The sequence below is a fragment of the Pecten maximus genome, chromosome 13 (assembly GCF_902652985.1).
Source record: "Pecten maximus chromosome 13, xPecMax1.1, whole genome shotgun sequence".
Lineage (NCBI taxonomy): Eukaryota > Metazoa > Mollusca > Bivalvia > Pectinida > Pectinidae > Pecten > Pecten maximus.
The window spans coordinates 30623654-30648916 of NC_047027.1; the positions used below are offsets into that span (position 1 = coordinate 30623654).

The 25263-nt window shown below is 35.0% G+C and overlaps 1 protein-coding gene across 1 annotated transcript; it reads right to left on the bottom strand.

Annotated features, from left to right (window-relative positions):
* Positions 1 to 315: 315 nt before the first annotated feature.
* LOC117341250 lies at positions 316 to 21903 on the bottom strand. Its single transcript, XM_033903104.1, has 6 exons — positions 21728 to 21903; positions 5705 to 5737; positions 4411 to 4645; positions 3302 to 3334; positions 2808 to 2834; positions 316 to 586 (listed from the first exon to the last, which is right to left on the bottom strand). The coding sequence occupies exons 1-6, from the start codon at positions 21765 to 21767 to the stop codon at positions 550 to 552; spliced, it is 405 nt and encodes a 134-aa protein (XP_033758995.1). The 5' UTR covers positions 21768 to 21903; the 3' UTR covers positions 316 to 549.
* Between the last annotated feature and the right edge of the window lie 3360 nt (positions 21904 to 25263).

Genomic DNA, 25263 nt, shown 5'->3' on the forward strand with positions numbered 1-25263 from the left:
AAGTTTTTTTTTGAAATACGGAACGTAAAAAAGGCACTGTTCTCTCATCAAGAGATGAAGATAATCACTTTTGAACAACTGACCTTCGCTTTATTTTATTTTATAAGTGCATGTCCATTGCTAGGTATGCGACACGTTGGGTTTGTTTAACCTCTTACATAAGTTTGTATTTTACTTCTTGGATAAAATGATGATTAATTACTATGACAAGGTATAGGAGGTTTAAGTTATTCGTAATTTAAATAATACAGTTTTCGTGACATGACGTATATGAATTCGCACAAGTCACACTTGGTAAAACAAAACCAAAAGAAATGTTATAAAACATGTCCCCATTTATTTATGATAAAAACGTTATGTACATAATAAACAGATTACTCAAACAAAATCAATGTGACTTGTATATTATACTCAGATATGCATGATTGGCTCAAAGGTTGTAATCGGAAGTACAGGTCTGGCAAACGCATGCGCATCGGGGTAGGATTTCGATGGGACCCTCTTCTCCATGTCTTTGTTTCAATGATGATTGTGGTACAGTTGGTTGTTTCAGGGAAGCTTCGCCATGTACTGCACTCTTGGAGGTCTAAGAATACAATCATATCTTTAATTAATATTATAATGATATGCTAATTACCATTTTCACTTTATCTTATTAACATATATAAACACAATGATCAATTAGAAAACTGACTTTTTCTTTGATCAAATATGAAATGAAAACCATGCAGATCTGTAGATAGTGTTAAATATTGGTGTATGGTTTAGGACAAAAACGCCCCAGGATAACCATATACAAAAGTATAATATATATATATACATATGTGCACTATTAACTATTAACGCATTGTCATAATTCTCTTGTTACCATTCGTAATATCATTGTAAGTTGATACTATTGTCAATCCGGATTTATAAATTTAGATTATATGCGTAGTTAATGAATACAAATTTCTTATAGGTAACGACAAACGCCAATCCTATATATGACGTCTTTATTTTAACAGGTCATTTGTCACGCTTTAATAATAAAAATGTCCCCTTTGCACTGACTGATATGCCCATATATCTGCCCGCACGCTTGTGTTTATACACAGCGCCGAGTCCGATCATTAGGGATTGGATAAAGGAAAACGATTTACGTAGAGAGGGGTGATGAGCTATTCAGTTTGTTGGTCTAAAGTTTAATTTAAAATAACTGCAAAGTGTGAATAGCTGTACAAGTGTTCAGCTATGTAAAACAAACCAATTACCTAATGTGTCTTTATTCCGGAAATTTCCTAAATTGTTAATTGAACATTGAACACTTTGTGACTCCTAACTAAAGTTATACAATTCTGTGTCTCAGGAAAACTTATTCAGGTCATCTGCATATGGTATACACTATCAATGATTTGCTGAAACTCCAGTGCCCTAGGGCGCCTTGTGATGGGCTCTAATGGGTCTCATGAGGGATTTATAGATTTGATTTGAGCTGAGTGAGGTGATGGCCATAACATAATTTTCAGCATTTGGTAACTTTCTGTGTAACCACTAGTCCAGGTTTTGAAGCCATATTCGAATCAAAACCTATACTAGAATACGGCTAATCCGGTAATACAATTTTGTAGGTCGGCAGGGGCATGTAGCCAAAGAAATGACGTATGTGATTTCGCTTTCGCTCTATCCCCAACTCCGAAACGATGTGAGTGATATGTTGAGCACAAAGTCTCGCGCCATCTTTGAAAGACTATATCTACCAAGTTTGGTCAATATTGAATCTAGTGTTATTAGCAAATTGGTTTATGACAAAAATGTCTTTCGTGACCTCGTCTATGGAAAAGGCGTTAACCTACTTTCACAGCATAATTTGTCGACCTACACCTGCAGAGGATCATCATCACTTATTAATAAGTTTCGACCTTTTTATGGATATAACATACAATAATGCTTCCTCCAATAATGGAGGATTGTATGAAATCTAACTATACACAGTTCATTTGTACACCCTCCGACTTAAAACTCTCACCATATGCAGTTGATTTGAAGGGACTGAGGAATGGCCAGCGTTTCCTTTACACAGAAAACATTTTTTGTTTGTTTTTTTTTCGTTTTTCACTGACGTGGATTAATAACCTTGCGTTCTGTTTTAGCATTGTTTACGTCATATCAACCTGTTAAGGTCATTATGATGTCGTAATCAGCGTATACCACCAGGGCAATATCAGGGAGACGATATCGCTGTCTGCTACTAGGAAGATCCTATGGAAAGGGTATGACTTTTTTCTTGCCAGGAATATCCTAGAGAGGAGGTGAGGCTTTTTCGCTTCAATAAAGCTTCTAGAGCGACGTTAGGCTACTTCGAAGATCCTAGGGGAGACGATATTGGTATTTGCCACTCGGAAGATTCTTGGAAAACTGTATGGGATTTTTGCTTCAATAAAGATCCTAGAGAGACGATATATGATGTTTTCGCTACTAGGGAGATCAAAGAGAGACGGTATATGATGTTTTCGCTACTAGGGAGATCAAAGAGAGACGGTACATGATGTTTTCGCTACTAGGGAGATCAAAGAGAGACGGTATATGATGTTTTCGCTACTAGGGAGATCAAAGAGAGACGGTACATGATGTTTTCGCTACTAGGGAGATCAAAGGGAGACGACATGATGTTTGTGTTTTTTATACAGATTTGTATATTTTTGTCATTTTTGTGTATCTCAACTTATTCTTGAACATTTTGAGTTGTAAACAGTAAATACAATGTTGACTGCAGAAGGCAGAATGTGAGACTTGTGAAAACAGGAGTCTGCAATCCATATACATACCCTCGTTTGGCGGCGTAACCGAAACGTCTGGAATAGAAACATGTACACTCAAATAAGATTTATGATAAATGTCATCTTTTTGTAAATAGTATATTTTGATATGTTTACGAATGAAGGGATTTGAATAAAATGCTAATTTTGAAAATGAAGATGAATATGTTATGGGAATTATTCTAGCTGTGCATGATATCTGTAACATTTGTAAATGAAGTATGAACAGAATCAGGACCTACTAGTGTACAAAAGGGGAAAACATGAAAAGGGAAAAACGAACAACAACAATAAAAACAAAACGAAACAAAACAAAAAATCAAAAACAAATACAAAAAAAAAAAAAAATAATAAAAATTAAAAAAAAAAGTAAAAAAAAAAAAAAATCGATATTCTTCAAATAATGTTCAGGGGATCTACATAATTTGGTGACTTGTTACATTGTGGTGTCCAAATGAAAGGCACTATCAATCGCACAAAGGCTGACTGTATTATGTACTTACCCTCCTTGTCGAGCTGGCGGGAACTGAACGACACTGGAATCAACCGAAAAGTGGATGATATTAATGGTAAAAACGACAAACTGTATATCAATATGAGATCAACATATTTACCTAATAGCTAGACTGTGTTACCAATTATTGTCAGGGACAGCTACGGTATATTATATCAATATAATTATACATAACACAAACAGTTCCAATGCACTTATAAATGTTTTAAAGTGTTGTATGTCGAGAACAACAGCGAAAGACACATAATACATGTTAAATCATAGCTTCCAATTTGACAGAACCTCACAGTGACGTCATACCTGAGTGATGACACTGCAACTATTACTAGAGACCTTGTATTAGTGTGACGAGTTCAAACGTAGGCAATAACCTCTTAGCACTGTATCATGTGTGTCAAAAACGTATGGCAAGATTTATCTATTACTTTTTCTTTCAGAATATACCATTATCGATAACGAAGTCCTATTCATAGTAACCCATTGGTATAACATCACTCTTCAGACACAGGTTAGCGTTGGGTCAGTAATTTGATATTTATCGACCGGATATAAGAATGCATGGTTAGTCGATCACAGATATAAGGCATTATTGACGAGTTGACCCAGTTGTCAACGCGGCATCCAGACAAATAACTATCACTACACACACGGAGTGACGATTAAGTAGATATACAGTGAACTTGTGTATGTGAGAGCGTGGGACGTACGGAACAATAGGTAATACCGTAGTCCTCTGTATAGGAACACTTAGTTGTGTCATTTTCTTCGTCTCTAAATTATATATTAAAGACGTACAGAAATTTCAGGATAATACATATTTTTGCGATGAGAACAACACGTTGAGATATAATTGCACAATTTTATATCTCATTGCTTTTTTTTTTGTTATATGTATAATATATATATATTAAGGGCGAGTAACATCATTCTTTGAATTTGGATGTTAATTACAATACATAATGCGTTTATATCAAGAAGCCAAAATAATAACAATTACAATATGACCAAACCATGTACCGTAATTTTATGAGAATCGTTACTTTACAGCATAGATTATTCTTAATTCAAGCAATACATCCTTACACAACAAACACGTACATTTTACAATGGCCAGGCATGGTGTGGAACTCGACTTTGTCCTCCGATACTGTGTAACGGTATGTCGGACATTGCTCCCCTATCACGGCTGGTCGTTTATTGGCTGTTAAAGGCGCCTTTGTTGATGTTGATGTTGAAGGCATTGCCGTTGTTGTAGTGGTAATCTCCTCCGCCTCAAATTCCATCTCGGCTGTCGTAGGTGCAGTGCTTGGCCCATGTTGTGCTGATACAAATCCTAAACAACATATCAATTAAATATGGATGATATTTATATCTTGTGTACATCTGTTGTTTTGAGAAAAATGGACTCATGATGATACACATATCTACGTTGTTATTTGGTGTTAACAAGAATGTATATAAATGTAATATATCTGTACATTTTTGACGGAGCCGCTGGTGTGTCGAGTCCGATAATGTTTATAAATGCTGAAGAAATCCGATTCTTGTATTTACAGTTTATTTACAGTGACAATACACTACTATTTACAAAAATTCAAATATTGAGTCGAGCTTTAGCACTCCGGTTACATCCTCTGAGTCTGGCTTACCTTACAAGACTGACTATTTCATGCTATATACCATTATCCTTATCATCCTGTCCAGGCACAAACATTCTCACGTCATTGTCTCCCCTTATCTGTCAAGCCACAAACTTTCACTCCTCGTCCAATAGAACAATGCCTTGAGTTAATTAATCTATGAACATAACCTAATCTAAAAAGTCTAATGATAAGTTTCCTTTATGATACTTTACGACCTTGACGCTTCGATATTATGATTTGACCTCTGTTGACACTCAGTTAGGCGCTTTGGGACATTGTCCGGATTCAACAATAGGACATACATACATGCCAGTCTGTTTCTCTCCCCTACTCGGTTTCTCCCCGTTATAAAATTATCACTCTGTCGCACCTTCATGATTGCATGTATATCAATGCTATACATCTGTATCCCGATGTTGGGTGATCACAACGACCTATATTAGCATCGTGGTACTCGACAGCAAGATACAGATGTATTACATCTTGAGACCACCATATCAAAACAACGTTCACTCTCAGCGGATTTTTACAGGCAAATTAATTTACAAACTGCTACATTTAGCCACATTCTTCATTTTACCTTGTAAATCAATCTCATTGTTAGTGAGTATAAAGACAAAAAACTTAAGCGTTAGTGTACTTGTTCTTGGTTTATAACAAATATTTAGATACTGTACCCCCTAGTTGTGTTATAACAAATATGTACATACCTATACCCTCTAGATGTGTTATAACAAACAATTACGTACCTGTACTCTGTAGTTGTATTATAACCGTTAAACCTACAATGAAAATGCATACATTAACAAAAGGCTCAAGGGTATTAACGGTCAGATGACTTTCATTAAAGTTTGCTTTTTTCCTACAATACAGATATGGTAAAAGTTTAATGTATGATTGATAATACACAAACTCCATATAACCTCAGACATTTTTAAAATTCTTTCAATACTATCTTTATAACTATATTAAACTTTACCCCTCCTCAGCGGGGAAAGTGATGTTCCAGGGTAATGGATTTCTGAATTTTGATAGGCCCTCCGTATTCTGACATATCCGGTTCTGAAGAAGATTGATGAAATATCAGCCAAACTTGAACTCCTTTGGCACCGCTCCTAAGCCCTCGAGTATAAATTGGAGTCAATATGTATATAAACGTCACATTTGTATTCATTCCATCCGGATAATTGCATCCAAATTTGAATAACATCCAGTCGAATATTAACAAAATACAATCAAATATATCATCTGCTTTATACAATATAGTAAATTTGCTCCCTCCTTAGTGAGCGATGTGGTGTCTCTAAGGTAATGATTTTTTGTTTTGTTTTTGCTCTCTTTTTTAGTTTTGATTTGTCATCTGGGTATGAAAAAGACTTTCGACCAATTTCGTGCATATTCACACCTGTGTATAGATTACTTATCACTGACCATATTTGCATCTTCACACCTGTGAATAAATATCGTATCACTGACCATATTTACATCTTCACACCAAAAATATCGGTGATTTTAATATGAGAATAGCTATTATGTTTATATTCCATAACCTATATTTATATTTATTCTACATATACTTAGCAGGGGAAACCTCGTGTCACATCTGGCGATCTTTGCAATGATGATTATTCGTAATGATTAGCTTCGGGTCTTCGGGTCTTTCTTTATTGTTGTTTTCCTTTAAATGGAATATGAATTTCAAAATACTTAAAGACACTATGAGATAAACCACCAGACAAATTGATAACACGGGCGTGTTGCTGTGGATTCGTTTTAAGTTATATGATGTTGTAATTATACCCAATCCTTGTCTCTGCCTTCGCGGAAGCAACCAGTCTGATAGAGTATTACCAGGATGACGTATACTTTCTTTCTCCGGGGATTTATAACTTTTCTAAGTCGGCTCCTCCCTTTATTTGGACACATATAAATTCCCCTACAGAGACTTTCCAATATCATACAGAAGCTTCGTGACATCACATAGGGACATAACGGATTAGTACACGTGATTTGTATGACGTCAGTTTCCTGTATTTCAAATATTATATAGCTGATGTCGAAATTTCAGACATCATTAATAGTTTTTTTTTTCTGGTGAATCATTAACCTACTTAAACTCAGGTAAATCAAAATGCCAGGGCCTTCATAATGCTTTGGCTGAGGAGTCAAAATAAAGGAGAAGAAAGTAATATATACAACATAGCAGGGAATATAGAGAAAACGTTTTGTTTTTCTTTAAATGATTGTGCATTTCTGGATGTTTTGCTGATGATCATTATGTCATTTTTAGGACTTTAATTGGTAATATTTCAATTCTTACTCGAGTTGGACTCTATGAACCTACCAAATTTAATCCGTTTCATCATAATCATGCGGTGATCCGATTAACCCGCTTAACCTAAGTTTAATGTAAAGTAAGGCATCATTCATCTTATCAAAGTAAATTATTCAGTGTTGACACAATTCAGTCATTTATTTTAATCAATGATCTAGGTATGAATTAACATTGTACAATCATTAAAACGTGGCCCTCGGAGCATTTATTTATCTACTTTAACTATATCTGTATCGATATATCATATGAAATTCCATTATTAGATAAAGAGTTGAGTTTGTTTTAATTTGATGACTTTAAAGCGCGTGTTAGGTGTGAAGAGAGGAAATATGTAAGGTAGACAAAGAAAAGATCTCTGTCAAAAAAACCCGGAAAACAATCTCTGTACCCTTTAGGTTAATTACAAGTCTGTAAATAAGTACTGTATTGCAGCTTGACAGACGTAACTTGATCAATTGTTAGTGTCTACCAGGGCTAAACGCGGGTCTTACTGTTGACATGCTATCTGTTATGTTCTAAATTTCGACAAAACATAGGGAAAATGCGCGTTTAAGGGAAACACAATTAGCTAAATCACACACACTTGTATATTGTACAAAATTACCATGCCGTTTCGCCCGCAAGTGTCTATAACACACAATAAGAGCATTTCACATTCTTTGACCTATTTTGACTGGATATACATATAAACACTGATGCCTTTTTGGCCTTGAAATGCAAATGGTGATTGTGACTAATATTACAACTGTCCCACGTAGGTTTCGAACTCGCATCCCAGAGGTGGAAGGCTAGTGATAAAGTGTCGGGACACATTAACCACCCGGCCATCGCGGCCCCTACCTATCACACAAATAGGCCATACAGGGAGGCATTTGGAGCATCAAAATGTTTTATTAGACATTCAGAAGAGCCCTGAACAGGAGAGGAAGACTGTTTTTGAAAGAAAAAATGTTCCACCGCTGAGTTTGAGGTAAAAGTTTCATATCTCTGAGAAAGTCCCAAGCTTGGAATTTTAACTATTTGTCTTTAAAACATCCTTCTCAATATGACAAGGAGCCTTTTTGTGGATTGAAATATCTTTATATATATATGCCATTATTATTTGTGTGATAATATTCATAGTTGCCATTTGTCTATATGACAACACAGTGCGCGAATCATGCGTTCCTATCCATATTAGCATATGGAGGTCGTCTGGTATGACAGTAGATAATCTCCTGTCAGTCAAGCTATTTTCGTTCTCGGTCGTATATATAAATACTTGATGTATTTTATATATATCCATATCGTTGACATGTATACGTATGGTTAAAACTCGATACAGAAGCAAAGGTTACTATAACCATGACATGTCATGCGTTTAGATAAAAGAATAAGTCAATAATATATATTCAGTGGTTGATTGTCGGAAACATTTTTGCCTAGAAGCCATTTAGGAATCTCTATTGTAACGTTACATATCTCGTTAATTGCTAAAGGGGTCATCACGTCAATATTATTTCTAACCATTTTGACTTTCCGTTATAACAATTACTTCTCGTCCTGTAATTTCGTATTATGTTAAATCCCAGAGGCTTTTGTTGGTAATCGTGGTTTTAAGGGCAACATGCATCCTATTATGTTTACAGATTACACTTCAGCATAACCGGAAACAACGAGCGTACTTTTTCCTAGTGTATTGGCAAATGGAGATCTCGAGTGAGTTCAATGATCCAAGCTAGTCAATATGATCTATTATTTCGATGCTTTCATTTTGTTCGTAATTTCCAAAGTTTTAATTTGAAAGAATGCCAAATGAATTATGTGGATCAACGGTTTATTCTGGCTGACATTCGCTAAAGAGGGACAAGAATTTGGAGAAAGAGCAACTGGAAACCAGAAACTTATTATGATGAAGTTGATAACATAAATTATCCTCTCAAACTAATATATATATATATATAGTTAACGTGGTTGTATTCCGGAGTCTGTATTTCATATGCACACAAGGCTTTTTTTCTCTTCCAGTTGTGTTTCAATTTTATGAGATTAACATATCTTAGACAGTCTTAGGGGCTCGTAGCTGTATATAAGAAATACTGGTTTACGGTATTTATTTCAAATTCAATGGAAACCTTCTGAAAAGAAATGAAACTGTACATAGCTCTACTTGATTATTCAGAATACGCGACAGATTGTTTTTATTTACGTATAATATTTCAGGGAGTAGGTATAAATCCGCAGTTAACTTAGATAAATGTAATTATTATAATATAAATACCTATCGGATAAATGTAATTATTATAATATAATACCTATCAGATAAATGTAATTATTATAATATAAATACCTATCAGATAAATGTAATTATTATAATATAATACCTATCAGATAAATGTAATTATTATAATATAAATACCTATCAGATAAATGTAATTATTATCATATAAATACCTATCCGATAAATGTAATTATTATAATATAAATACCTATCCGATGAACATGTAATTCATATACAGATTGAATAGTTTATAGGTTGAGTGCACAAGTTACAGTGTCAATCATATAACTGCAGTTTAACAAATCACACGTTCGAAATTGCAATAACAGAATTACATTTTTTTTATATCGAATTGCAATGGCACAATGGATGTTTTCTCTGTTGCAGAAATTGATTTGTAAACAAAACGTATGTCTCTCCCTCTCCTTTTCTATTGATTGTTTTGGAGTTTATTGACTTTGACCTGTACAGGTTACACTGCTTTTTGGCAGACGAGAGATAAAGGTATAGGGCAACTTTCATATGAATGTCTTAAACGGTTTAAATGTTATTGGCGGATACGAAATTTTTAGAAAAATATACCCTTTGACCTTTGATCCTGACATTAAGGTCAATTTGACTGTATGGTAGTGCATTGCACATCTGCTTCATGTAATACAGGTTTAGTGCAAGTTTTGTCAAGACATCTTCAGCGGCTTAACTGTTATGGTAAGGACAAAAGTCGCACTCACTTCACCTTCGACCTTGAGGTTAAGGTCACAACTATCCAATGACAGTGTTCTGCACTTCAAAAGTGGGTGATTAAGGTATACAACCATTTTCATTTGGATGGTCTTAAAGGTCAAAAGGTAGTCGCCCGGAAAAGATTCATTGAATAAAATTACACTTATTTGACCTATGACCTTCAGATCAAGGCCACAATGACCTACAGCAGTAGACTGTACATCATATTTGGACGACGCAAATATGCAACAAGATTCAACAAGATGATTTTATAAGGGTGGAGAGTTTGAGCTGGACAAGAAATTGCTGAAAAGATGCATCTGTTTGCCCTTGGGTAGCACACTAAAGTAGAACAGCTTGGCCAACATATAGCTCTTCGGTGTAAGGGGCTCACATTCTCGATACATAGCCCCGTGGTGATGGAGTGTACGTGTTCAATTCGATGTACAAATCTACGATGTTAGGGGTCGCGTGTTCAAAATACATGTCTTAGGGACCAACCAACCAATTGTTTTCCCATAGACTTTAGTGTTAACGGTTTGGAGTATTTCATTCAAACTCTTGAATTCAATATGACAATTATGGTTTATAACAAAAGTTTAGGGTCTGATATAACACCTAATCCCAAAAAAAGTTGGGTCCTTCAGCTCAAATTTTTTCCAGGGTAGGCATTTTGAAAATGGGTGAATTTCGCAGTAAAAATTCTCAAAAATCTTAAATGTTTACCTGTTAATTATTATTACCTGAACTTTTGTGAAAAAAATCAATCGGAGTTACGAAATTTTTTATTGATAATTACCTTATCAGGCTACATATCTATTTTCTCACTTCATAACATACTGGCCAATCAGTGGCTGCCAGACATTTTATCCTTGGCTCAACTTTCTATACACAGGGACTGTTTCAAAACTATATTTTTTTTCCAATTAGTTCGTTGTTCCCTCTTACACGATGATGGGGTTTTCATGTTCGATACACATGCTATCTCTGAGGTGAAAGCGTTTAGTTGATATTTTCTTGTAACTACACTGGAGTTTCACATGGAATTGGTACATGTTTGACCCGGGGCTATGATCAGATGATTTGAAAATGATCGTTTGTCACATAAATGTCAATAATGTGACATTTACAATCTCTGTCACTCCTAAAATATCATTGGTTTGTTGGTTATGTGGTGTCCGGTGACAATTGACAGCTAACCATTTTGTCTTACGGTATTCAATTTTTTCTGATGATGATTGGTAATATTCTTCGCTAGGAGTTTAAATACTTCTGTAAGAAACTGAATAAAGTGTTATTCATTCATACAATATTTAAAGGAAAGTCTCCTTTATCAACATATCGAATAATCCATGTGTGTTAAGTAAGTGATGAAGATCAAATGAAAAAAGAAGATAGTCGTGCATTCCACCTGGTCTAAACAGGCTATATCTTTTCAAATGCGACTGGTGTTGTCTTAAGATATTATTTTTATCTAATTCTGCCATATTATCAGTAATAGCTGCCATAACATTTTTACTGTTTTCCTTGCGATATCTTAATGCATTGGACTCCAAAATCATGACTGCATTACAATCGCAACTAAGCATGACAAAATCGTTATCAAATATATCAATATTGCTTTTCAAGCGATAAAAACAACAGGACAGACCATATATATATATGCAAAAGTAATTGTGAAAAGTGATGTCAAGGACGATGATGATGAGAAGGTAATTCCTGCTTCTTGATCAGGTAATACGTTCTGGAATATAACAATTATTATAGGGTATATATCACCGGCGGAAATCTGTTTTGAGTAACAGACACAGTGAACTCCGTCCGGGAAATTTGAATCACGTGATTCATGACGTTTTGTTTAGTGTTCTTCTACTGTTTATATACGCCTGGTGTATTGCCACTGTTTTTGTTATATGGCTGAAGTGTTTCCTTAATTTTCATTGGTCGATTTCCTGTTTCCTCACAGGTACCAGTGAGTATCCATGAGTAGACATATTCTTGCTAAAACTAGCTCAGCTGTGAAATTCTTAAGGCATTGCGAAACTGTTGTGCCTGGGGCCTCGATGAAGTAACACTTAACTAGGACCGTATAGTCTCGCGTACACCTCCACAAAAGTCAATACTTGTATAATATATTCCTGTTGTGTTACCATTGTTGATTATATGATTGGTATGTAACACTATCACTCATTGGTCCTAATGAGATCACATGACATCAATCATTTTCTTGGAAATATCCAAAGACATCACTGAGGAGTCAATATATTGTTTCGTCAAGTCCGTGGAATCTGAAATTGACTCCTGTTAATTTAAAATTATGAATTGTGTGTTTAGATATATTTAAGCAGAGGTCAATATAACATTCCACGGACATGGTGAAACATTATATTGACCTACGCGGTGATTTGATGAGGTATTTTAAAGGAACCTTTTCTTACTTCTTTTGTTTTTAGATTAATATAAATCATATTATAAAGTAAATGCAGACTTCATTTTCGGGCAATCCGTGTTTTTTTACGGACCTGCCCTGAACTATATCCCCATCGGCCTTCAGCCACGGGGAATATTGTCCAGCTCAGGTCCATGGATTGCCCTCAACCAAAGTCTGCATTTGTGTATTATACACTCCTTGATATTACCAATGTTTATATACTCCTGGGATATTAACACTGTTTATGAACAATATTGATGACATTTAATGGCATATTTTGTTTAATAACACTATAATATTCCCGTAATCTTATCATCAGTTGATTTTGAAAGGGACTTTCGATAACAGTGGATTGAAAATTTCTCATCAATACTCTTGGTTTCCTTGCAATGGTTTTGGAAATACAATATAAACGCTGATAAAAAGTATTTATGATGACGTCATAAGTTAAGAAACAAATAATGGATTTTGTTCAAACTTCTTCGCTATCAACAGAGGAGTTCATCGAGGTCAAGGTCACAGTGACGTAATTTTGTCGCCGTATATATCCATTTGTCCCTGGCGATCCATGTTCTTGTCCAATTATTTCAAGTTTTACCAATGTATACTTGCCACTCCCCTCAACATTGAGATGAAATATGTTTTGATTTGATATGGAATCATAGAAAAGACCAATTTAAAAGATCTACGCTGAAAACAGTCAACAAACTTGTAATCTAGAAAATCTCTTTTATGAAAGTTTTATCATATCCCAGATAAAGCAATCCCTTGATACCCTGAATATTTCTCCCTGGAAATTACTTCTGTTGGATCAGTTGGAAAGATATGGAAATTAAAATGTTAAAAAAAATAGGCTAAATATTAACCCTTCCCGGAGAGAAGTGTTTTGGCATGGAATTATTCTTAACGTCGAACAAGAGAACACAGAAGACTTCTTGCCATTACCTATTTGGCTTATCCACAACAAGAAAATATGCAACAAAATGGTATATAAAGAGTAATGGCGCGATATTGGCATCAACATGTTAGTGGATCCCATTGAGATCATGACTTTTTTTGGCAGAAATTTTAAGAAAATTTTAACATACCATGAACTCAAAGAATTCAGTATTACGGCATTATCCGTAACCATGGCAATAATACATTTCGGGAAACATATATTAATTTTGTAGAATGAATAATTTTCGATATTTCAATGGTAACAATTATAATAAATACATATATTATACAATACCTTACATTATATCTATATTATTTATGAAATTGAACAAATTTGATATGGCTGATTATGTGTGAATCAAAATAAATAAAAACATTCATTGCAAAAAGAAACAAAAATAAAAAAATTAAAAACATTAAAACAAAGAAAACAACCTCTTCAACGAGATAGGTGAGTAAAGAGGAGGCCGGGAGGACTTGATGAAGATCAAATTCGAGATATCGGGAAGAATCGGCTTCTCATTATTCTAGTAGTATGATGACACTGACGTTCCTGACTAAACACGCAGGAAAGGTATAAACGAATCGGGCTCGAACCAATAATCTATTTTCTGTATAAGTTATTGTTTCAATTTTATACATGAACCAATGAGTCTGTTGGATGTATTCGCATGTAATCATGTCAAACTTTGCAGTTTCCAAATTCATTCATTGAAGTGTTTACGTCCAGTGCTGCTGAGGTTATGAATTGAAGACATACATTAATTTTTGTTTTAAATTAACTAAATGAATTACTGTCTTAAGCTGTCATGGCTTTATATGTGAAATTTCGGCACAAAAAAAAGGAAATCTTAATGGCTTAGTGCTCCTACATTATTGGCCAATTGGTACCATAAACATGCTACAATCTTCCAAAACGCAGTTTTTAAGCAAGATAGCATACATAATTGGCCTAATATGGCCGTTAAAACTATCGATATTAACAGGAACACACTGTAATTGAAGCGGAATGACCCTTCTTCACCTATCATATGCTATGGTTACACTAACAAGGGAAAGAGCTGACCAATCTGACACCAAAACTTGATCAAACGATCTTAGTATGGTTGTCAGACAGCCCGATACCTCTGATTCTCCACAGTGTTTCACGATCTGTGTATTTGGTAAAACGTTTTATAGAAATATGACTGTGAGCAAACACACCAGAATAATCATATAACGCACACAAAGACATTCCCCAAAAATGTAACCGAGCTCCTTCGAATTGTTAATGTGTGTCCTCAACATATGACCGAGTTCCCTCACGTTCACCACTGACAACTAACATTAAGGAGGTTTTAAATTGCTTCAGTACAGGCCTAATTCCCCTCTAAGTGTATATATAGTTTCGTAGTTTCCTTAATATACTGGGGAAAAAACCCAATTTGTGCTGCCATTGATCACTTGATAATTATGGTGTGTTAAATCATTAATGCCCTCAGGGCTACGGTGGCGAAATATGATGGCGTGGCAAAAAGAAGTTCGGGGCTTTGACGTAAACAACGGGAGTACAAAAGGGTATAGCTGGGTTTGTCACACACAGACGTAGTAATACGGTATTAAAAACGCTGTGTCCCAACGTCTATTGGACATCTTATGTTTTCACTAAGGTCCCTAGTCAGTCTGTATAAACCAAATATTGGTTGTCATCATTGCAATGCTCCTGTAGCTACATGTACCACTATCAATACAGCACTGTTGTGTCCAAACTATTGCTGATGTTGTCTTCGTCTTATGAGAACACTATATACTTTGCAAATAATCAGATACTTGGAGAGAAATTGATTTTTCAAACAACTGCTCCGCTTAACAGGTTTAATTTGAATTTTGTATTGGCATCATGTTTGTTGAAAACAATTAAAAAAGACCTACTGCAATATGTAATGAGAAACAGCCTGAAGCTGACGTGATGTTACAGGGTGTATACGTGGTGTCCTGGTGGCATTCGGTTGTATTGTTCAGTGAGATAGCACTATAAAGCAAGTTTCCTGCTATCACAAAAAGACAAAAACGAAGAAACCACAGCCTCCGAAAACACATACTCGCCACAAGCATGAAAACAGGATAGACAGTCCTTAAATGACCATAGCCGTTGACAGGCCGTCCTAAATTGAATTCATTTTAATTTTACTTTTTATTGTGTAGTGTTTAAAAGATACAATGCATTATTTACAATAAGTCTACAAGTATTATTTGCATTCATTGGTGGGTTAATAAACACAAAAATGGTCATTATATAATAGAACTATTTATTATTTAGTATCTTATACTTCGTCCTCGGTTTATATTTTCCTCAGGTTAAAAAAAACATATATTAACCTTATCGAAAGGCCATAATTGTATAATGTTTTATAAGTTTAAATTACATTTGGGGTTTAAAATCTTTGAACCTGTCTCAGGTTCATGACATCGATTCATTCAGGCAACTTAACGAAAAAGGAAGACAGTGAATGAGAAAATGTTTCCCCGTTGACCTCAACTGAAAAAAAATCAGGATATTGCGTATACGGAAGACATTAATTATAAAACAACCGTGTAGTTGTGATCACGAAGAGGTTTCCTCTGTACGAATTCCTCTGACCAATCCGCTGACCAATCCGCTGACCACGATTTATAGCGGTGATAGCTAGAACGGTGTTCTGACGTCATTCCATCACGTACGGTATGTAAGAACCGTGTTACAACGGAAATAAGAAGGCTTGTAGCTATATCTGTGTGTACCTATGTACATGTATGTGTACATTTTGTAAGTGTAGCGATGTAAGTGTAGTTATATATATTTTGTAAGTGTAGTTACATGCTGAATGTATATGTATGATAAGGAAATGATCACGACTTCCTCAAAACAAAATGTGGAATTTGTTATATTCAAAATCGATCTCTTTTCATTCTGACGTTGTTTTACAGCGGTCAGACAAATTGCTGAATACATTATAAAACTCTAATATCCTGGAGTTATCTTTCACCTCTTACTTCGTTACGTCCTCTGTCTATCATGGTCCCTGACACATCTACTTACATCTACATTGTTTCTCCTTTTTTAATTAAACACGAATGCGTTCGCGTACATTTCTAAACAATTACATCAAAAACCAAACATCTTAATGTCCTAATGATGTTTTAACCTTAATGTTGTATTATGACGTTAAAAAGACGACACATATTCTACTGTTTTGTTTAAAGGTAGACTGTAAGTGTTCCGAGAGTGATAGGTGGATTCTGTAGTTAATTAATAACTTCCTATATAGCATGATTTATTCCACTGCAGCTTTTGTAATTAACATGAAGATATATTGTGTTTAGTTTTTATTGTTGTAAGCGATAAGGAAAGTATTCTATTTTTATTGTTGCTTGCGGCACAGCAAAGATGATACTAAAAACGTAAAACGCATGTCTGTACATACCTGGATGACGTATCATTTATAAAGTGCGTGTCTCTCTATATAAATATAATTAAAAAAACAAAAACAAATAAAAGGCGCAGTATCATTTGTCGTGCTTCAGGCAGGAAACTGACCCTAGGTGACCATCATACTAGAAATGGATAACTTAAGTTCATGGCGGGTCAGGTAAAAGCACATGGTGACATTAAAACCTGTCACGTTTCGGGTCAAATGGCAGGTACAGATGACATCATCGCCCGATGGCCGGCTACATAATTTGATTTAGTGACAGTACGGAATGTAAGTGACTGGTTTTGACCTGACTGTTACAAAGGAACCGGCCAACTTACATAAAGAGTTCAACTATATTAAGATTATATGAAAAAAATAATCTGTATAACGATTGACCCCGTCAAGCTTTGGATACTGATCATGAGGTCAGTGCAGTGAGGGGGGAAGGATTGCGATGTTTAGTCACTATTTCGTTTATGTAATAGGAGCATTTTTGTTATCACAAAACAACTAACAGATATTGTGTCTAAGATTCATGAAAACTACATGTAGACTACACATATGCTAATAAACAATGTGTTAAAGACATTTGTATTCTACAATTACATTCCGCTTAAAGACATTCTCATATTAACTTGTATTTGTTGAGCTGGCATACGTAAAATTTTAATCATTACGACGTTTGTATCTAAATTCGAAAAAGCCGCTGACTGAATCTAAGCAATACATCAGAACATTTGACGGAAACTAATGGCGATTTTGTCGTATATAATTCAGATAAAGACCATTTGAATCCATCAAACGACATATCCGCTATATGTTAGGTTTATACACACGGCGACCACAGGAATCAGCTGACCACAGTAATTTCATCCACGAAATCTACTAACTAGAAAAAATATCAAACTATTATTTTCGGCATCAACTGACCAAAGGAATATTACGTGTCACTATCGGTATCAACTGACCAAAGGAATATCACGTATCACTATCGGTATGAACTGACCAGAGGAATATCACGTGTCACTATCGGTATCAACTGACCAGGGGAATATCACGTGTCACTATTGATATCAACTGACCAGAGGAATATCACGTGTCAATATCGGTATCAACTGACCAAAGGAATATCACGTGTCACTATCGGTATCAACTGACCAAAGGAATATCACGTGTTACTATCGGTATGAACTGACCAGAGGAATATCACGTGTCACTATCGGTATCAACTGACCAGGGGAATATCACGTGTCACTATCGGTATCAACTGACCAGAGGAATATCACGTGTTACTATCGGTATCAACTGACCAAAGGAATATCACGTGTCACTATCGGTATCAACTGACCAAAGGAATATCACCTGTCACTATCGGTATCAACTGACCAGAGGAATATCACGTGTCACTATCGGTATCAACTGACCAAAGGAATATCGATCACGTGTCACTACCTGTATCAACTGACCAAAGGAATATCACGTGTCACTATCGGTATCAACTGACCAGGGGAATATCACCTGTCAAGCTCGGTAACAACTGACCAGAGTAATATCACGTGTCAATATCTGTATCAACTGACCAGAGGAATATCACGTGTCAATATCTGTATCATCTGACCAGAGGAATATCACGTGTCACTAACGGTATCAACTGACCAGGGGAATATCACCTGTCAACACTTATAGCTGTGTTATTTAAGCAATTAACAGTGGTTTTAATGTTGTTATAGTTGATATGGCAGCAGGATGTATGGTGGGAAAAAAGCGTTAGGGTCCCCATGCTACATTTGCCCACCAGACATATTGCTGCAATATCGACTATAAAAACATTAAAACCCCTGTTCAAGCTTCGTCAGTTTTGAAACTGAACCGTCAAAAACAATCCCGTCTTTTTTAATGTCAAATGACCCACTGGTTGTTATGACCTAATGCAATGAGTGTTATAGGCGTATGGTGGAAACTGCCTCTTAGCATTGTGTCAATGGGGAAATGCGGGGCAAATGTAAATAATAATAATGATAACTCCGAAGGCCTATCCATTATATTTAGTTAATTTTACTGTACGTTCATTGATGCATACATATACATTTGTATATATAATTTCTTATATATTTCTTTGTTTTTCAATTATTATAAGATTTTGAAACAAGTTTGACGAGCTAAAAACGTTATAATATCTTTCATAAACCTTACATTCTGATAGGTTTTAAAGTCCAAATATGGAGAGCAAAATCAAATGGAAACAGTCATCCTGTTACGTCGAATGCAATTGATGACGTAACATCATTGTCTATATCATGACGTCACAATCGATTTCACTGCCACAACCAATAAAAAACGTTCAATGATCTATTATAGTCACTAGTGACATATACACGGTCTAATTAACTTGATAAAAGCCAAGTTATGTGGCCATCCGTTATAACTTATTTACATGTTCATCTCCTAGCTTAAATGTATTTCACATTGTATCAACGCAACGTATGTTAAGAAACTTGTTTCACATTATGTTTAAAACAAATCACATTGTAAACACAAATTGTACATTATCTATTTTTAAACCATAGTTGGTTTGTTTTTGTTTAACGTCCTATCAACAGCCATGGTCATTTAAGGACGTGCCAGGTTTTGGAGGTGGAGGAAAGCCTGAGTACCCGGAGAAAAACCACCGGCCTACGGTCAGTACCTGGCAACTGCCCCACGTAGGTTTCGAACTCGCAACCCAGAGGTGGAGGGCTAGTGTTAAAGTGTCGAGACACCTTAACCACTCGGCCACCGCGGCCCCTTTTAAACCATAGAGTTTGATGTTACTTATTGTATAAAATGTCTGGGTTTTTAAAACTCGTTGTTGCCTTTAAATGTCTTTTTTTTCCTACTTTGGATACATTCTATAGCAATATACACCCTATATATATATATATCTATATACATTGCTATACCATTGATATTAAATCTATTTACTTTGGTCCTTTCGTGTGAACACTCGAAAGTACACAACAAAACACAAACAAGGCCTCAAACAATTACTATACGTGTTAATGTCGGTTTTACGAGTTCAGAACGACAAAACGTCGCTTACGTTTCTGTATTGTGAGCCGTGTTTACAGTGTGCTCCATCCAAAACTGACCACTTAGTTCATTGAGTTAATGTTGTTATTTCACACAGAATCACAATAGAATTGAGACAAAGGAAAAAATCAAAAGAATTCTATGTCAATCATAACGTCTCTCAGAAAGGTCATTTGTGGTCGATCCAAAAATACAACCTGCTGGGTCGAATGGACTCACGCTTGTGGTCACATCTCGGACTGTGAGAAAATGCCCCCGTACGTTTTTGTATTTCGCATTACACGGTGAACCAACATTTACACCATTAACACCATTCACAGTTAATTACACGATGTTATAAATCTTGCAGGATACATCTCTGAGATTGTAAAGGTGAATGATGTCTATATTGTATACAGTACGACCTATCCAACATTGTAGCTTGCCAATCTCTGTATATTTTTATTGTTTCTCTTATTGACGAAGACCCATAACACCATACTTAGGACGCTAGATTGGACGTCCAGGTTTCCTAGGTTGAAAATTGCTCGGTTCTTTCCAGTATGCTTTTACACTACTCTGGAACCAGTTATTTTGTCTCGTCTCGTTCAACGACGGAAATCACCGAATGTCAAATTAGCCAAAGGTTACTGTAAATTTAGAACAGGTAATACCAAAATACCAATCGAAAGTGGTAGATGGTTTAATATACCACGTGGAAATAGAATTTGCACTTTTTGTAATTTAAGAGAAATAGGCGATCAATTTCCCTTGTTTATTTAAATTTGATCAACAACTTAAACTCAATAGCAGACGGAAATATATGTCTAGATATTATTATGATAGACCAATACATGTAAATATCATACATTATTCAATTACGCAACTCAAAATGAACGTATGTCATTGGCTAAATTTATCATTGATATACACGAGATAATCAAATCACAATACTGATGTCCATTCTGTTTTACCATGCATTAATGTTATCCATGCTGATTTACGAGAATAAACAATTGGCATTGTCATTGGTTCCCGATTGCCATTCGCCGCCATTTCATAACAATGCAAACGTCGAAAATAACCCCTCAACATTAAAGCAAATCGTATCAACTTATTATTTTCATCAATTATTATCATGATATATGCCTACACTGTAAACTAATTTTATCTTGGTGTTAACAGTAACACCGGATGACCCAACCGGATGATGTTTCGCCTGCATTGATTGTCATATATTTTTTTATCCGATTCGGAAATAAAAACGCATGGATTTGATAATAAAATGCCCAGAGGAGGACTGCAAGTCCCAAAAATGTAGATACATACTGATTGTTTCCTTGGTTTTATACACGAATCAGACATACGATATCCAATAAGCCTATCAGAAGTTACCAAATTGTTGAATTATCGTGATTTTCTTTCTTAATTAAAACTTGCAACCAGAAATTTTAAATATACACATGTTAAACATTTGATTGAGAATGTGTTTAAATACGAAACCATGCTGCAGAAAACTACAGAAAATTAGTTATAAGATTGAAATACTTTTGAGATATTACTACAAATATTATTAATTAACTTAGAATACAAATCACTTACCAATAATAGATAGTACTGCGATTCTTGTATAGAATTCCATCTTCTGTTTTGAGTAATCCAGAGAAATAGTCCAAACATTCAATATATAACAAAGTCCAAGTCACCAGTATTGCCGACACAACCCTGTTCCCCGGATGGTGAATGGATAATGTGTATTGCTTTACTTATCGTCTGCGCAGTCGAGGACAGTAACATATCTTTATATCTTTTTTCCCCTTGTCAACTGTCATCTCTTAGACCATTAACTTGTGCACAAGCGGCCCATACATGTCATACTTATCGCCCTATCATCAGGTGTATTAGTATTTGCATAAGCGATCCCTTTATTTGTTTGTTTCTGTCGCTATTGTTACACGGAGACAAACAAATATACATGAACGTCTCCATCCACCAGAATCTTCCGGGTACTGTTGCCAAAAATAGATAGAGACTCTGAACAGATATTGCACAATGACCATGACCTATTGCGCGTGGACATGTTTTTTGAGTACGTTGACAATGCAACAGTGCTTTTATTTCTTTAGTATGATTTTAAACACACTTAAAATGATATCTTACATTTTAATTCATTTTTTGTAAGATTTTAACCATGCCATTTGGAATATCGTTCTATCAATATAAATGATTGGTCTCATTTTGAATTCCCCTGAGAAAGTAACGAAGCCAACATGGTGGTGGTCATGTCACTAACGAACATCGATATCGATAAGGCTGTCACGTTATATAGCAATGTATATTCCACTAGTTGCACCTTCTTAAAAGAACCTGTAAATTGAGAAGACGGCTCTAGGATAAAAAGGAAAGGTTTTAGAAAGCCCTTTTAAAACGAGGAGCAAGCGAATGTGAGTACTTTGTGCCTCAATTTTGATTTAAATATCCCCGACGTAGGAGAGAAAGACCTTTGGTTGGTAAATGATATTTAACCTATGTTAATGTAAACTGTATTTCGTTTCTTTTGATAGAACATATGACAACAATTTTGTAACAGGATATGGAAGCAACCTTGAAAGCTGTAATTAACGAAATCTGAGAGGGAGAAGGTGTGCAGGGAAGAGGGGGATAGGTGAAAGTGCATTAAGCTTACCACCTTAATTATTAACAACATCAAATCTTTCATGATTATAATTTTCTCCATTTAGAGAATAAAAAAAAATACAGGATACGAAATGGTTCGTTAACTGAGGTAGTAATTTCCAAAGTGATGAAAGTAACGAACATATTATGCATGAAAACAAAAGCGTTTAGTAGCAGTTATAAACTTTTGAATACATGTACACAATCCTTATTTTCTTCGAAAGAGAGGTTTTCATCTCCAAATAGTAACATCATTGCAGTTAAGTTATACTTATTGATCGGATTAAAGTATGGCATGCGGAGATTAAGGTATAGTGAACATCGCATAAGATAGTGGAAATTTGTTTAATTCGATAGTCGCATGAACAGAGAGGACTATTAACTAAGCCTTTCGAGTAAAGATGGCTATTTAGGGAGCTACATTCCGTTCTTAGTCTTGCATGGAGGATCTGACCTTGTCTGCTTCCAGAGGAGAACTATAATGGTACTTTGGTGGAAGGTCCATGCAAGTGTTTCTTAAGTTTTCGCAATGACGGATTCGTTTTAACATCAGACGGACGAGAGTTTCAACATTTTAAGACATAGGGAATGAAAGATTTTTGAAACAAAGTAGTATGACAAAAAAGATGACGAAGATTGTCTCTGTCTCTAGTAGCAGTATAACAAAAAAAGAGGACGAACATTTTCTCCGTCTCTAGTAGCATGAGTATGTACATCGGAATGTCTATTTGGGAGGATGTCTTGTAAGAAAGGGGGAACCATACCATGAACCATTTTATGAAACTGTATAAGTGTATGCGTCTGACATATTATGTCTAACATAAGAGTTTCCCACCCTGTTCGTTGTACAACATAAATCTATTCGTAAGCTTTGTCCCGTTACAATTCTAGCGGGCTCTAGATTTAAACTTTCTAAAATATTTGTTTGGGCTACTCTAAGATTATCCAACACAATGTCGGCGTATTCTAAACCTGGACGATTGAAGGGAAAATATAAATAAGTTGGAAGTGATTGCCGATCAAGAGAAAACATTAATTTCCTTAGGAGATTAAGCTTGGAGGATGCTTTGTCAATTACATAATGAACATGGTTTTTCCATATGCCGTTGTCAGATATGTACACGCCGAGATGTTTGTGGAGACTAACTTCATTAATAAGAATGCTGTTCATGTAGAGCGGAGGATGAGCTACACGTACGCCTTTTCTACTGACTGTTACATTTTCGGTTTTTAGAGGATTAAAATCAACTAGAAATCTATTTGACAAAGAATAAATTTTAACGAGGTCTCTATTAATAAGATCTGCACTTGTTGCTGGAGTGTCAACAAATGTGTATGTTAATTAGTCATTGGAATGAGGTATTTATCATAGATTGTATAAATTGTGCATGCTAAGGTATGATTTTGGTAAAGTGACAATAAAACAAAAATAATACAGAAAGAATATTTTTGTATAGATACTGTTGTAAAAAAACAATTAAAAGTATCACTGCGTATACACTTATCTCGTGTATGACAATATGACATGTTTGGTATCAAAATAACCGCAAATCTATACACAGTAAAGTGTATTACATCATTTTCAACTCTACATTAGTCTGTGAAAATTCTTAACCATTTTGTTAGGGTACCCCCTTCACTTAACTTGGTGTTATGCAAGGTGGTCCACTATGACAATCGATTTATATGATCTATATATGGTAACTATGGTAATAATATAAAAAAAACTGAAGTAGGGCAGGCGCTAATGTTAAATTTTCATAGGCATTGGCCCCACTTTTAACAATGAAGCAATATACTTATATGTACAGTAACAAAGAAGTTGAGTTTTACCACGATCGTTCTTTGCTTTCACAGCCATGGCTGACATTATATTAAAAACGTCCTAAATAAATATTAAACAAAGAATGGTCGAACAGATTTTAAACATTGAAAAGTGGAAAGGAAAAGAGACACTTTTAAGTCTTCTAAGTCTGTGTGTTATTTAAGGATTTCTTAACAGTAAAAAAAAACAAATGAAAAAAAGAAAGAAAGAAAAAAAAAAAAAAAACATCAACAAACAACAATATATATAATCAATTTATGTAGATAATAGAGACAGGATCGTGCTACGTAAATTTAAAACAACTAATAATAAATATGTTGTTGTTGTTTTTTTTGTTTTTTTTTGTAACTGGAAAATGAAGGTGGAATAATGTTTTACATGAATATCTGCACTATTTGTAACGATGGAAAGGTCGGAGACGAATATCACTACTTGGTAAAATGTACTAAATCTACAATAAACCTCTTACTTGGGAGATCACTTGCTTACGATAACAATTGTTATCAATTCCATCCCTTAATGAATAGTAATTATACTAACTTACTAAAAACAAATTTGTAAATTCGTCTTATTTGTATTTCCACCGTTTGTCTTCCATAACTCAATTTATGAATGCACCTGTTACTTCAACTGTGAA